The 16,065-nt window shown below is 46.2% G+C and overlaps 2 protein-coding genes across 2 annotated transcripts in view; one reads left to right on the top strand and one right to left on the bottom strand.

Annotated features, from left to right (window-relative positions):
• Positions 1-16,065, bottom strand: part of LOC146785406 (uncharacterized) — a 2,064,968-nt gene that overhangs the window by 1,473,066 nt on the left and 575,837 nt on the right. The window contains exon 11 of the mRNA XM_085634420.1: positions 8,700-8,789. Coding sequence (XP_085490546.1) covers positions 8,700-8,789 — 90 coding nt within the window. The remainder of the gene's footprint in view (positions 1-8,699; positions 8,790-16,065) is intronic.
• Positions 1-16,065, top strand: part of LOC146785408 (uncharacterized) — a 787,621-nt gene that overhangs the window by 685,791 nt on the left and 85,765 nt on the right. The gene's annotated exons all lie outside the window — the stretch shown is intronic.

The raw sequence follows: 16,065 nt of genomic DNA, 5'->3' as shown, positions 1-16,065 counted from the left end.
GGCCCTTTATCGCATTGTGAGTCAGGCGAACATTTCTAAGGGGTGATCACCCAGTTTCACTCCCCCTCGTTGGACACTCATCTGGCATACATGTCCTATTGCTGCTCCTGACTTTGGACCATGGTATTCAGGATGATATGACGGGGGAGTGACTTCTGGAGCGGCTGACAACACCTGGTAATGTCATCTGTGACCCCACCCCTATTCTGCCATGTGTCGCACTCCGAGATCTAGAAACAACGTCTGTCGAGCGCCCCCCAGAAGGGGATTAAGCAGGGCGCTGGGGGTAGGGATACCTCCTACATGAATTCCAAACTAGATATGTTGCTAGCGGTAATTGATGCTACTGGTGAATGCCTAGAGGGCAAGATTGACTCTATTGTTATTGAGCTAGGGCTTTTCCGTGAGGACTCTAAGAAGATGGTTGGAGGGTGTCAGCTTTGGAAGCGTCAGTACAGGCACTGGTACTCAAGCCCCAAAACACAAAGCGCGGCCTTATGGAATTGGAAGCACACACAAAATGACTGGCTGCCCAGTTTGATGATCAACAAAGGAGGGCCTGATGCAACAGCATCAGGATTGTTGTGCTGCGAAGGAAGTGGAGGGCGACTCCATACTGGCTTTTCGTGAGGATTGGCTCCTGGAAGTCATAGCCATAAGGGACTGTCAAGATTCTATGCCCTGGATTGGGCTCACAGAGTCCCCGCTCTACTCCCTAGACCGGGTGCCCCACACCGTCCAGTGGTGCCTTTCCACATCAGGGATTTTCTCCTTCAACAGGCTGGCCTATAAGGCCCTTTCACGGTGGAGAATGCCAGGGTCTTGCTGTTTCGAGACTTCACCCTCAAGGTACAATCTCAATTTTCCTTATTCCTATTTGTCAAGAATGGGCTCCGTGAACTGGGGTTGTTGTACTCCCATCTCTACCAGACCCGTCTGACAGCGCAGACGGAGGACAGGACAATTTTTTCTGGATCCTGATGTGGTGTGGGAGTGGCTGGAAAGCTATGATTAAGGGACGGTTTGTCTGGAACTGGCGGTGCCCCCCCCAGCCACACCAGCAACACGTCTGCACTCAATGTAGGGGAGTGAGCCACCCAACAAACAACAAGTGGCCGAGGAACAAACAAGAGCAGTGGTGACGGCAGCCGCCATGGGCTCCGACGGGAGCTCTTAATCCAGGGACATGTTCACGCGGGAGGGGGGTCCGTTTTGAGCTCTGAGAACTCTATAGTGATCGGTCTGAAAGGCCCTCTTCCGAGGGTCAACCTGGGTACAGCTGACAAACTCATCCGACTTCCCGCAGGACGGAAGCGATTTCCTGTTTGGTGCTGTGATAGTGTGGCAGTGTTATACATTCATGAGTCTGTTAGACCATAAGTACTTTACTTCTAACTATTGACTGGGTGAGTTGGTCTTGTGCGGGGGGTGCTGGGCACCTGTGTTTTGTATTATTATCTCATGTGCTAATTGATCGCTGGATTGGCTGGACTCTTTCCTCTCTTGCAAAACCAACAATTGATGGACAGAATGCTGAACAATGTCATACATTCACCCCAGTACAGAGATCTGGGCCTAAATCCATTGTTTATTTGCTCACCATGCCATTCCAGTTTGAACCCAGCCATATGCAAATCAGTCTTGACCCTGTGCCTCAAGGGAACAGTCCAGCCCGAACTGCCAAACCAAACCCTCCCTGAACTGGAAACAAGCACCGGTTTCGGGGTTTCACCCCTCTTCAGCCAAGATAGCTTGATTCCAGTGGCATGGAGAGCACGGGACCCACGTCTGGGCATACCCGTCCCACTCGGGGTGACAAATGAAAAAACAACAGTTGATGGACAGAATGCAGAACAATGTCATACATTCACCCCAGTATAGAGATCTGGGTCTAAATCCATCATTTTTTTGCTCACCATGCCATTCCAGTTTAAACCCAGCCATATGCAAAGTCTTGACCCTGTGCCTCATGGGAACAGTCCAGCCCGAACTGCCAAGCCACGCCCTCCTTGGACTGGAAACAAGCATCCTGGGACCGGTTTCGGGGTTTCACCCTGTAGTGTAGTTCCTATATCCCTGATAGGCTCTTCGCATTGGAATAATATACACTATAGTTTTGACATAGGACTGAGGTCAGTATCTCTCTATCGAGTACATAAACTTAATTACTTGTGTGTGCCAGCTAACTCAGAGGTCACTAGAAACTTCTCGAATATACAAGAAGGGATTAGTTTCTGACAACAGCATAAACATGACAACTTTGTTTTCCTTAGAATCGGAACAATCTCAGAACCGTGGAAACAATAGATAACAGTTTCACTCAGTCAATCGTGCATGCTTCGTTTCTACAGAGTTGCACAAAAATAGAGAGACAAGCGTTTCAATAAAAAGGAGTTTATAGAACAGTCTTATTTCTCATGTAAGAGATATGAACTGCTACAGTCGTAAGACAGGATGCGAAGTACAATACGTACAGGGTTAGCAGTAAGGTAAAATAATACTGCAATAGCATGGTGTGTAGCTATGACATATATTCATAAAATATACACATAAATAACACATGCTAAAATGTGAATACACATCTGATGCTTTTAAATAGTTCTACCCCAGTGTACCCAACCAAAGTGTAGTACGAGGTAAGAAGTAGGTGCTGTTTTCTAAAGTATAGCTAGCTATAGTTTTAGTTTTGCCAAGAGTTGCCAAAAGTTTCTCTAAGTTCTAGTCTGCTCCATACCTTAGAATGTGTGAGGTTGGAATCTCTTTCTGGGCCTCTACATCTAACATCCCGCAAGGGGAGTCAGAAACACTGGAGCTGGATTCTCTGCAAGGAGGATGACAGCGTCTGGTCAGTGCATCAGGCGGGAGATCGATGTCCTTCCGAACTTGTCGTGGCGAACCGCAAGTAGGCATTCGAACTGGACCGTACCGGAACCGTGGTTTGCCAGGGCAAGTGCAGGTATATTTATACCTTGAAGGTGTTTAGGAATGCCTGTATTGACGTAAAAGTCGGGCATTGGAGCTTCATGAATGAACCCCTAAGGAATAGATGTTCATGCATAATAAATGATTTCTTGGAGAAATCAATATCCCAAGCAAGGGAAATTCCTCAAGGCTTAAGAGTCTGGTTTTCCAAGAACTCGTTGTGACATGGATTGACTGATGTAGTAGACCATGCCTGTATTTGGTTAGCATGGACAATGCCTAAATAAGGGCTGGGCCTAAATAAGGGCAATATGAATTGTACCTATATAATGGCATAAAACGAGAAACCTATATACGGAATCTAAATCTACACACAACAACCCCTCTTCAAGAGACCCTCCTGCCTGACCCTCTGGTCCCATCCGTAGATATATGGAAAGCATTTGATTTTCTGATAGAAATGTTTACATGCCACCCACCTTGGGATGTGATTTGGAGTACCATATAATAAATGTACTATGTTACTATATACCCAGCTTTATGGCAAGAATTTGGACTGGGTCTGTGACATCTGATTTGAAGGTCTTGCTGTAGAGCGGGGCATTCAGCAGGGTTGTCCCTTGTCCCCCCTGCTATTTGTGCTTGCTCTGGAGTCTTTTGCATTGACGCAGGGTAGGCACTAAAGCAGGTTGCAGGTGTTGGGAGACCATGAGAATATATCACTATATGCAGGCGACATAATGTTATACATGCGCTGAGGACACTCTGACTTGGAGGAGGTGGCGATGGTCCTGTCGGGATTTGGGCAGCTGTCTGGCCTGGCAGTTAACTGGCACAAGTCTAGTCAGTGGTTGCATAGCCATCTCCAAGAGGGTCCTGCTGCCACACTTCATCTCTTGGCGGCTCTCCCAGTAGAACGCCCTAAGTCGTTCTTTTGAAATCTAGGTAGCATCCTGATCACGATTTATATGGGGAACTCAAGACACAGGGTGACCTTGAAGAAGCTAAGTTTGCCGGTGGATGAGGGTGGTGTGGCTTCCCCAGGTTTTGAGCTGTATTTGTCTGTGCAACTGCAACGGGTGGCTTGGCGGCAGTCGGTGCTCTGGGAGGTGGTAACTACCCAATAACACAGGACTCCCTCCAAGACTCTTCTCAATCAAATCCCAATGTACCCCACCCCAGTCTCGATAGTGGGGGTGGAGACGTAGGATCCCAGCAGGACAGTTCTACTGCATAAAGCCTTGATGAGCAGGATCCATACCTGGTGGAGGGTGGACACCGCTGAGTTTCCAGAGCACAAGTGTCTCCGTTAGCTGTTCCTCATCACAGGGTTGACGGGGCAGTCACGCTGCTTTATCATTGATTGATTGATTGATTGATTGATGTACTTATAGAGCGCAGCTATCACCCTACGGGCATCTTGGCGCTTGCATTGGGAACCCGTCCTGGTTTTTCCCTGTAAGATAACCCATACTGGGCATCCCCAAGGTGAAAGCCAGGCATCCCGCCGCGGGGGGCCGTTGTGGAGATTAAGCAGGCTTGTTGCCCAGAGCTGCATAGTGTGAACTCGTGCTTAGAGTGGGCACCGAAGCGAGAATTATCGAGTCCGTGGACGATTGGGCTCTGGACCCTGCCGCGTCGGGAATCGAACCCAGGTCCCGGGTCTGATCTCTGCTTCAGGGTATGCCTCCTCTAACCAGTGAGCTACACTTCTCCACGTGCTCTGTTGAAGGGGGTCCAAATGGATCTGACTCAATTGCGTCACCGCTGGACCACAGACCTAGGACACTTACGAAGCAACTCTGCCTGGAAGCAAATTCTGGCATTTACCCCCCCATGGTATCTCGTAATGCTCGATTTTTTAATTAATTCAGTTCTATTATTTTCACCAAGAGTGCCTCACCCCTAAACAAGTCCAAGCCATGTTCCCTGGGGCATCGTTGAAGTGTCCGCGCTGATAAGCGACTGAGGCAGGGTTCATCCACATGGTGTGATCTTGCCCTGTGCTGGTCCCATACTGGGCCACAGTACTGCAAGTAATATGTAGGGCCACCGACAGACATTTGATTCTTCCCCACGGTTGTGTTGACTGGGACTGCATAATTGAAGTGTAAACTAGAAGGTGACGGACAGGTTTACGGATCTAGCTCTGATTTTGGCCCAATGGCAATTCACGATGAGCTATATGTATGCATCTTGACCTGTGCTGGGTCAATGGAGTAAGGAATTAACTAAATGGGCAGACTGCAAGCAGGAGGCACTGCGACAGAAAGAGGCCAAGGGCATTCGTAGAGTCCAGATATTACCATCCTGGGATGCAATACTGGTGGCTTGCCTGAAATTGTAGACCTGGGAGAGTTTTCTGCTTGAAGCAGTGTTCTCTTCTATGCCTTTTCCGGAGGCAGAATCAACGCTGTTGGCCCCTGACGCGACTGCTGTGGTTCCGATGAATGTGGCCCACTGCTGAATGAATGGTATCTTGGAGCTGAGTGGGATGGAGTTCCACCGTGTTGTACCTTGGAGGCGTAGTGTCAGTGCCACACCCTTGAGCCAGGGCTGCGCCGAGAGCTGCTGCACTAGTGTTTCACTAAATGCCCTGATTGTGATTTACTCTATAGGACTACTTATGTGTTTCATTTACTTAAATGGTGCTTCTCTCATACATATGGCGTATGTTATCCTGCCCACACACATTGGCCTTTATCTTTGCTCTGTTTTGTTTGGTATTTGTTTGTAGTTGCACACTATACTCTTTCAATGCCAAAAATACATATAAAAAAACGTAAAGTTCAGCGGGGGCAAGGCAGCTGGTGGTGTACAAGAAGGCGGCATCGTCAATGGGCACCGTCCCACACTGAAGATTTCTACCTTCAGACGTTGTCACTTTTTTTGGAAGTGGAAAACAGGATTTGCTGCTGCTGAGAAGAACGTAGAGGAAGCTACCGCAGAGTCAGGTTGACCAGCGATGCACCTTGGGTGAATCAGCAAGGAGGTAGGTACCAGTTTTTAGAGGAAAATGTTTAAGTCCCAAGGGCTAGGCAGGAGTAGCACATTTAACACCACCTCCAAAGGTCCAGAGCTGAAGGAGCACCCCTTAGCGGTTAGGACTAACTCTTGAAGCGGCCAGGTGCAGGGTTCAAGGACTCTGGAGTTTTTTATGTGCCTGTAGCTCACACAGGTGGCCAGCCAACTAGACCTTAGAGTCACTCTGGTAGTCTTGGGTTCAAGCAGCCCTCAGGCAGCAGAGCAGTCCACTGAGGTACAAAGCTGTCCTCAAACAGCAAGACAATCATCTAGGGTGGTCCAATGCAGTCCTACAGAAGTCCTCCGCAGGTTCAAAAATGTACCTGAAGAGTTGGTCTGAGGGTCCAATATTTATATCACGTGCCACCCTTTGAAGTGGGGGAATCTTCTAGGCTATCTGCACATCTGGTTCTGGAAAGTTCCCTCCTTCCCTGGCAAGATTTCTCAATGTAGGCGGTCATGGCAGGTTGCTACAGCCCGCGATGAGAAAGCGGCCACTTGTGTTGAGAAAGCAGCCACTCAAGTAGAAAATCAACTCCAGTGGCAGAAGGAAGCAGCGTCCTCTGACATGCCGCATGTTGCCATTTATTTGGATTTTACAGTGGGGAACAAGCTCCCGGCGCTAAATATCAGTATGAGCAAACTACGCAGAATCTTGTGGAGTTTTAAGGTAACTTCGCAGAATTCCCTGGAGTGAAACTCTGCGAGTTCCACCAACTCCTACATTACAGGAGTGAAATCTAATTTAGGAGTTTTTCACTACCAATGCATGTAAAACTTACAAACACAAGTTCCATTTTTTAAATAAAATGCACCATGCCCTATGTTTAGGGCCTACCTTAGGGATGACATATGTATTAAAAAGGAAGGTTTTTTGACAGGTCGAATTGGCAGTTTAAAACTAAGCTACTGACTGCAATGATAGGCCTGAGAAAGGTTTTGAAGGGCTACTTAGGTGGATGGTACAATTAGTGCTGCAGGTAAACAGCTGGACTATTCCAATGGGGAACAGTGTCAAGACTGATCTGCATTTGGCTGGATCTAAACTGAAATGGCGTGGCGTGCAAAATAAAATGGCTATAACCCAGATCTGTGAGTACGGGTGAATGTTTGATTATTTCAGCATTCCGTCCATCATCTGTTCTTTTTGTATTTGTCGCCCTAATTGGCAAGAGTATGCCCAGAAATGGGCCCCGTGTCGATGCGCCACCAGATTCAAGCTAGCCTGGCTGATGAGGGATGTTACCCCAAAACCGGTGCCCGGATGCTTGTTTCTGATCCAGGGAGGACATGGCCTGGCAGTTCGGGCTTGACTGTTCCTATGAGGAACAGGGTCAAGACTGATTTACTTATGGCTGGGTCTAAACTGAAATGGCGTGGCGTGCAAAGAAATGATGGATTTAACCCAGATCTGTGACTGGGGGTGAATGTTTGATTAATTCAACATTCAACCATCGTCTGTTCTTTTTGCATTTGTCGCTCTAAGGGGGAAGGGTATGCATATATGTGGGCCCCGTGTTTGTTACGCCATCAGATTCAAGCTATCCTGGCTGATGAGGGGTGTTACCCTGAAACCGGTCCCAGGATGCCTATTTCTGGTCCAGGGAGGACCAGACCTGGCAGTTCAGGCTGGCCTGTTCCTATGGGGAACAGGGTCAAGACTGATTTGCACATGGCTGGGTCTAAACTGAAATGGTGTGGCGAGCAACAAAACAATGGCTTTAACCCAGATCTGTGACTGGGGGTGAATGTTTGATTAATTCAGCATTCCGTCTATCATCTGTTCTTTTTGCAGGAAACTAGTAGCATTTAATTTACAGGCCTAAGATACATGTAGTTACATCTATAATAAGAACTTAAATGCAAATTAAATGTGCCAATCAGTTATAGGCCAATGTTACCATGTTTTTGGTAGAGAGAGCAAACACTTTAGCACAGTTAGCAGTGGTAAAGCGCACAGAGTCCTAATGCCTACAAAGAATAATTTCAGAAAACAGGAGAGATGAAGGCAAAAAGTTTGGGGGAAGACAACATCAAGAAGGATGTCGAGTCTAACAACCAATATATCACATCGCTTAAAAAATCTACTGCACTACAGGAAAAATAGAATTAGAGCACTAATATCTATAGCAAACTCTTTAATATGGGCTTCTACTCACAAAGCCTCGAAAGGAATTAATCAGCTTGGTTTGTATTTTTATTGGCGTTTGTAAATATAAATACTCATTTTTGTCAAATCATATTTTGCGTTGCAAAGTGTCATGGGTGGTGATGAAGTACCCCATTCATTTCGTCTATTGGAAATAATAGTCGAATGACTGTTAACTATTGTGTGGTAATACTCAGGAAAATGTGCATGAAATGCTTTAAGGTGGAACGAAAGTGCAAATAATGCATATATGTAGTTATAAAACCATTTAGATACTTAGCATTGATTGCTGTCAGAAATGGTTAAGGCCCCATTTCTGTTCTTTAAAGTATTCTCTTTAGTGGATCTCTTTCTTCCTTTAACTTTACGGCCCTGCTCCCTGCAGAGACACATTCAGATGTACCTCGGGCAGACATGGCAACTTGCCCCATTTGGGAAGGAAAGCCCTTTTTAACGAAAACCTTTCATTATGCACACATTTTAAGGGTTTTCATCAATATCCCAAACTCTTTAAAAATCAATAGGAGACAGAGGAATTTCTATTTTCCACACCAAATCCTCCTCTTTTACAATTTTAAAGGCTGGCAAGCATGGCGGAGGATACCTCGGTGATGCTGCGCAGGACACCCTGTAGAGAAATGCATTCTTGCCGCAATGTTTCAAGCTCCTGCTGGTCATCCACCTTGGACTCATCCTGTAGAAAGAAGGTAGAATTCATGAATCTGGGGAAGGCATGCTGACATAAGAGGGAAAGAGCAGGTAGCGAGGGACAGTTAATGAGTGGAAGAGAAGACATATTTAAGATGGCATGCGTTACCTCCAATACCCTCTACTTAACGCTGAAAAACTTAACCTAAGAACAGGACAATCAGGCGAAAAGGCAACTTTGCCGGTACTCCAAAATTTCAGGAAGTTGCAACACCAAGTCACCCTTGCCATACATAGCCTTTATGTGCAGCTTCTCATGACATCTTTTTGGACTCCCCACACTACCGATAATCATTAAAAGTTTTTTTTAAAAAAATTTAAAAAAAAGCTGCTGATCTTCAATGAGGTAATGGTGATTTCTAATGACAGGGGAGTGGGAGAAGTGGTTGTGGAGAAAAAAAAGAAAAAAGTGAGACGATAGTGAAAGCAAATTGTTATGTTATGGGAAACATTTATAGAGTGCACTAACATTGAAAGGTCTCTTGAAGTTGACGAGGAGACGATAAAGATTAGGAGAATTAAAGTGAAACAATATAGTCATATTTTTTTCCCTGAAAGGAGGTATGAAGAAATGGACTTCGACTCAGTAAAAAGATTGTTCCAGATCTTGGAAGCTAATGCTGAGGAAGATTTACAGCCAAGAGAGGATATTTTGAAATAAGGGACAACAAAATTAGCTTATGATGAGCATAAGAAGCGAAACATCATACATTTACTTAACTTAGAATTGTGAAAGTTAAGTGAGGAGCCCTGTAGGCATTTATGCACCAGGCAGAGGGTTTTGAAAATAATGTTTTTGGATCCCAAAACCAGTGAAGGTTGGTCAAAATGGACTTAGCCAGTGCGAAACGAGGAGCTAATATCACTGATCTAGCAGTTGATTTCAGATGATTTGAAGTCTCTGGATTTATTGTGTAGAGACACCCAAGTAGATGGAATTACAATAATCAAGCTTAGAACCACCAGTAACTGCTATTTCAGTTCCTCCTACCATCTTCAGAGAGAATAATTTGCAGCTTGTATAGAAAGAAGGAACATGAGGAGAGAACAGAAGATACTTGGAAGCCCATTTTGAGTTTGGAATCAAACTTGAGACTGAGACCCTACTGTGGGATTTGGGTTTGGGGAGAGGACCAGGACAGTGTGTGCAGTTAACTGATGTCCACACATTAGGGTCATTGTTCACCAGCAAAATCTCAGTTTTCTCCATATTTATTTCCAGCTAAGTTTTGTCAGCCAGTTCCTGACAACACATTGACACCCATTTTTTTGCATGAAGATGATAATTAAGACCGGTTGAATGGAAAATAAGTTGCGTGTCATCTCGGTAAGAATTGAATTTACATATGTAATTGCGGAATAATGAAGAAAGAGTCCAGATGTGTATAATAAATCGATAAGAGGAAAATATTAACCCTTGAGGCATTACAGTATTTCAAGAAAGTCTGGTAGTGTGAAGAGGAAGAAAGCTGTTAATCTTTACTCTTTAAGATGTTATTTAATAAGGAAATAAACCAAGGCAAGCCAGTTCCTTTTATGCCACACTCAGTCATTCAGGTGATTAATGTACTGTGGTTCACTGTGCTGAAGGCTGCCCATAAATCGAGACACTAGTTAGTATCTGCAGCCTTTCGAAGATCATTCCAAACAGCAGCTCATGCAGATTCCATACTTCTATCAGGACGGAATCAGACTTGGGCTTCGTCTAGATTCAATAATCTTCCATGAATGACCACAGGTTTTCTAACATTTTGGCTACAGCAGGCAAGTCTAATGGTACAGTAGATGGTCATAACTTCAGGCTGCAATTTGGGCTTTGTCAGAAGGGGTTTCACAATAGCTTGTTTGAGCTCAAATTAAACAATTCTCTTACGTAAAGAGATGGTGATAATTTCATATATGATTTAGTTACGTTGTCGAATTTCCATTTTTGACATTTTAATACAGATAAGATATAGAGGGGAACCTGATTTACATGTTTTTATTAGTTTGAAAAAAGAATCAGAATTTGGACAACCATGTTTTTCTATGAAGTAGAGCAAACAAAAAGTCACCATTTATTATGGGTATGAGCTCATCCAAGTGCCGAAGGCAGCGTCCATCAATGCTTATGATTCATGGATAGGAACTTATTTTTTCTTCAAAAAAGTGGGTCAGCTTGGTGCAGAATGATTGAGTTAAACCTATTAGAGGAATGGAATTGGGGATAGGGGAAAGTTTGTTTATACTTTCAAATTTCTTTTTGTTTATTAATTGGTCTTGAGTTGAATGGAGTAGTGGTGTTTCCAAAGAGTTTGGAGAACTTCTATTGTATTTTAAAAGATTAGCTTTATATAGTATTTACTTGTGAGGTTTTTAAAGTTGGGAGCCCCGCTCGCCAGATGCGCAACTAGATGCAAACATTTTTGTACGGTTAGGGCCCGCTGCCTTCCTCCCCCTGCTCTCCAGGCATACCCCCGAGAGCGAGCTGACCCCTGAGTCTCCCGCAACTGAGACCAGGCCCAGCTGCGGTCCTCTTTTTGGGGACATCGCCGAGGCGAGTGCGGTCGCGATAGTCAGTGGCCACTGAGTGTGCGCCTCAGGTGGTCCATGGAGGCGGCCTGGTTAGTTCAGGGTGTAGCCTGAACTAACCCCACTCCCCTTAGAGGACCCCGGCCCGTGAGGGGGAGTGAGAGCTACCGGCACTTCGGGGGGGGGAGTGGGAGCTCATGGGCAGCCTCAACGCTCATCGACCATCTCACAAATCGGCCTCCCTTGGCTGAACTATATAGAACCGGCACTGGCACCCAACATCACCTAGTATTGAAGTAACACATCAGCCATCAGGATAGATGAGCGGTTGACACCAACAAAAATCACAGTGGCACTTTTGGTTGCAGGTCCTGTATCACCCCCAGGGGAGGATAGCAGGGAGACCCAGACCTGGACCTGGGGTAAGTGCAGGTTGCAAAAAAAAGTGAAAAGTGGATAAAGTGCATTCCGGCTGCAGCAGTGGCCCTCTTGACCCGCCCTGGGTCCTAGTCGTAATCGGCCATGATCGGTCAGGGTTGGTGGCCGGGTAGTGCCCTCCTCCCCCCCATTTTGCACAGACTTGCTTCGGACCATCCTCCCTGTGGACAATGCCTCACCCTCTAGCCCATTTCCTCCACCAGCAAATTGGACCCCCTCCAAAAATGTTGTTCCAAGTAGCATGCTATATGGCTTGCAGTTTCTTATCACTGCTTCACTAACCCTGCAGTCCAAACCTTGACACAACCGAGGGGGGCTAAGAATTAAGAAAAAAGAAAACAATTCTGGACCCATTGCGAAGCGGCCACCAGACAGCCCCAAAACCAAGGACTACTTCACTTGATACTGGAATCCTTCACAGTTCAACTTAAAAACGAAAAGCTAAAAAGCCAAAAGCAATAAGCAACAAGCAGGCCTGCGGCCCAGACTAATAAAGCAGGAAAGGGAAATTCCTCTCAAACCATCAAAATGAATCATCAAACTAATCAATTAACTCCACAAAAAAACCTGTGTATCACTGAGTGTTGAAAAATAATGCAGACAAGAAACTCTGTCAAGGCAGAGCACCAAGCACATTATCATCCACACAACACAGCAATGAGGCAAAAATCAAAAATGCTATACCCACAATGGGGAGGGCGTGGAAAACATAGGTCGCCCCCCCCCCGAAGGGGCAGCATGAAGAAGCACAGTCTGCAGCAACAATGCCATGCGTACCAACAGGAGAGGAAACATAAGATCCTACTTGTGCCCAAAAATTCGGAAAGGACGTAAGGCAAATGAACCTCATGGGGACAGAGCTGACATCAAGCCCAAACAATATGGGGAAGCCAAGGATAGACTACTGCCAAAAATTCCACTGTCCCCGGAAATAATTATCATAGAGAATAGAGTGAAGCCTCCTAGAGATTAAAAGCTCAGAAAATAAACTTGTCGAATTCACAAAGGTAGCACAACTCAAAGAGGGAACTCTTTCCCCCAAACAAGGAGGAAATTGGAGGGAACATTGATCAGATGTGGCCAGACGTGGAATCTCTGACTGCCCCTGAATGGTGGTGTCCACAACTACACCAGTGGGCAGCCCATTACTCTCCGACCAGCCCTAAGAGCCCCTCAAACATGATATCCAACTCATTGTGCCAGCAGACCAGCAAAAAAGGTAACAAACCCAACGAGCGACAAATTAGAGACACTTAGACTTGATCACAAGACAAACACGAACATCATTCTAATATCACCTCCTAAGCCCACCCACAATCAATCAGCTAACAGAAATAACAGCATCAGAAACTTTAAGGAGCCATCCCAGTCGAAATAAAAGTCTAGCACTACAACTTTCATGACAAGAGACGATGTCCACCTACTACCAGCAAACAGCACTGGAGAAAACAATACATTCTCTAAGCTTCAATCAGATGCACCTGCCATCGAGCCCGTCAAACGATGCTCACTAGCCAGCTGGGGTTCAAACCTCTCAAACTCATGCTTCTTCACTCATGACAACAAGTCCTCGAAATTAGGCTATCCTCCATTTGAGGTGGAACCTCCCATGCTGATACTTAAAATCGAGAATTACCTCACAGTGATCAATAATGCTCTGATCTCAATGGAAAATGCGGCCCTTATGCATGCAGACAAGCTTGATACCCAAATAAACATACTTCAGTCAGTAGCCGACCTAATATCGGGCCTTGACACCAAGCTCGAATGACTGAACTCCCTGATCAATAGATCTCAGACAAGTGCAGAGCTAAATATCAGACAGGAGGGATGTGGATGCATCCCATCTCTACAGAATTTAGAAAAGCTGCCCAAAATAATGAGTACCCTAGTTTACGATCTCAAGAGAGAGGTAGGCTGATGGCTGCAAAAAACAAACCCCTCTCTTCAGCAAGACCAAGATTTAACCTCAAACTCAAATCAAGCTTCGCAATTCAATTTAAATAAAGAAACCCACGAACCCCTCGAGAATACGATAGAACAAACAAACAGAACTAGGGGAAGAGAAAAGCTAACAACTTATATAAATTCGGAGATAAGGATCGATGGTAAACAGGAAAAGCTGGAAAGATCTCAGGAAATCAACCTGAATGAGGAGAACAACACTAAACAAATAGCAAGAAACGATTTACAGGTACCAAAAATTGACTCAAATTCTGAAAGAAGATCCCCCCCCCTATCATCAAGCACTGAAGTAACTACTAGCCCAAAAACAACATCCACTAAATGTAAGCACTTATCTAGAAAACAAGAAACAATTGAGAAAATTAAATAAATCGAACAAGAGCAAACATAATAAGAAAGGGCCCCTTTTGCACTGGCTCCAGAGTGAAATAAAGTAAAGCCCAGTGGACGTTGCTTCCCCCTAACTATAAACTATAGAGCATCAGGGATAGGGCAACTCGGTAGAAGGGAAAGCGACGCAACAAGTGTATATGATCCTAAACAAACCACAGGACATCAGGCTGTAAAGCAGGTTACGAAAGTAAAAGAGTCACGGCTGATTATGGATGGAAATGCACAACGATTGCCAGTCAGAGTAAAATGGCAAAAGAAAAACAAGCATTTGCAATGCAATGGGTCTCGCATTTGCGTGAGTTTGAGCTATTGCCTTGGTAAATGACGTTGCTTTTTATTTATGTGTTGATTTTAAAAACAAATAAAAGGCATTGTTATTTACAATACCAATAGCTTAAACTTGTGCAAATGCGAGACCTATTGCATTGCAAATGCTTGTTTCGTGTGTTTACAATAATGTGTTTGGCGATGTCCAATTTAGTATTTTTTCTATTTGTTTTTCTACTTTAAGTCAAAAGTTTTGTTCAAATTCACAATTACAGTCCGGGTAACATCACGCAGCAATGCAGCCTCTTCCTTCGTCACGGGGGCCTTCCTGCAACGACGGCGTGGAGTTGGCATGAGTTCTTCCCGGCCCACCTGAGACTGCCGGGGGGCCGTCCCAGCAATCCATCAGAAATCTTGGGAGGTGTGACGACTGAAGACACGGACACAGGGCCCTACAATTTGACCCGGGGTGGCTCGACATTCCCCAGCTGACCGTGGCTCGACATTCCCCCGCTACCTTCCATGCGGTTTTTGCCTGCCGACTGGAGCCGGTTGGTGCGGGTCCTAGCAGTCCGTGCCTTGGGCCGCTATGGGCAAAGGTAGGCAGGGTGCGGCGGCTCCCAAACAAAACACTATGGACCATTATACCACCACTACCCCCGCCAGGAAGGAGGCTGCCGAGGGTCTGTCCTCTGACACGGCGACATTGCTGGCAGCGATCAACCAGTCGCGGACTGCACTGGAGGCCCAGATTGGGGCCGTGGGATCAGAGGTGTTGTTTCTCCGCCAGGACCTCCGGAAGACAGTAGCCCGGATCACTGAAGCCGTGACGAGGGTCTCCACTGTGGAGGACACTGTGTCCACCCTCCAGCAGAAAGCGGACAAGCTTGCCATGGTCTCTCGAGAGTTGGCGGTGCGGGCCGAGGAGGCAGAAGGTAGGGCCCCCCGCAACAACATTCGCTTGTTGGGCTTTCCGGAGGGCTGTGAGGGGGCGTCGATGGACAATTTCCTCTCGGGTTGGCTCAGGGCGTTGTTACCATCCGAAGACATGTCCTCCTGTTTTGTGATCGAGAGGGCTTATCGGGCTCTGGCCAAGAAGCCGCCGCCTGGAGAGCGTCCGAGGCCGGTAATCGCTCGGCTCCTCAATTATGCGGACAGGGATGCCATCCTTCGATTTGCCCGACTCCACAAGGACAAAATGATCTTTGAATTTCACCCCATCATGGTCTTTTCGGACTATACTAGGCAGGTCCAGCAGCAGCGCCAGTCCTTCGTGGCGGCTAAACGACGGCTTCGAGACTTGAACTTATCCTATGCACTGCTATTTCCCACCCGGATGAAAGTGATATATAACGCCAAGACTTTCTTCTTTGACACTCCGGAGGAGGTCTTCGCTTGGACAGACGAGAGATGAAACCTCAAGCCTCACTCGCCACCCCCTGTAGAATAGGACTCCTCCCAGGGCTCGCACCAAAGTGGTCGGCAAGGGTAGGGACACAGCTGCAAGGCGCAATCGATCCCGATCCAACTTGCGCGCCCAGAGCCAGACGGGCCCCGGATACTGAGTAGCCTGAACATTCGGGCCTTTTGTATTTGGTTCCTCTTTAATTGATGGGTGCAGTCGCTAGGGGCACCCCTGTGCTGGGTTGCTTTCGATACTATGGCTGGGGTCCCATTCTGGCCCTGGA

This window comes from Triturus cristatus, chromosome 11 (assembly GCF_964204655.1).
Source record: "Triturus cristatus chromosome 11, aTriCri1.1, whole genome shotgun sequence".
NCBI lineage: Eukaryota > Metazoa > Chordata > Amphibia > Caudata > Salamandridae > Triturus > Triturus cristatus.
Note: the sequence above shows the minus strand (reverse complement) of the source record. Positions and strands in the feature narration are given on the sequence as shown.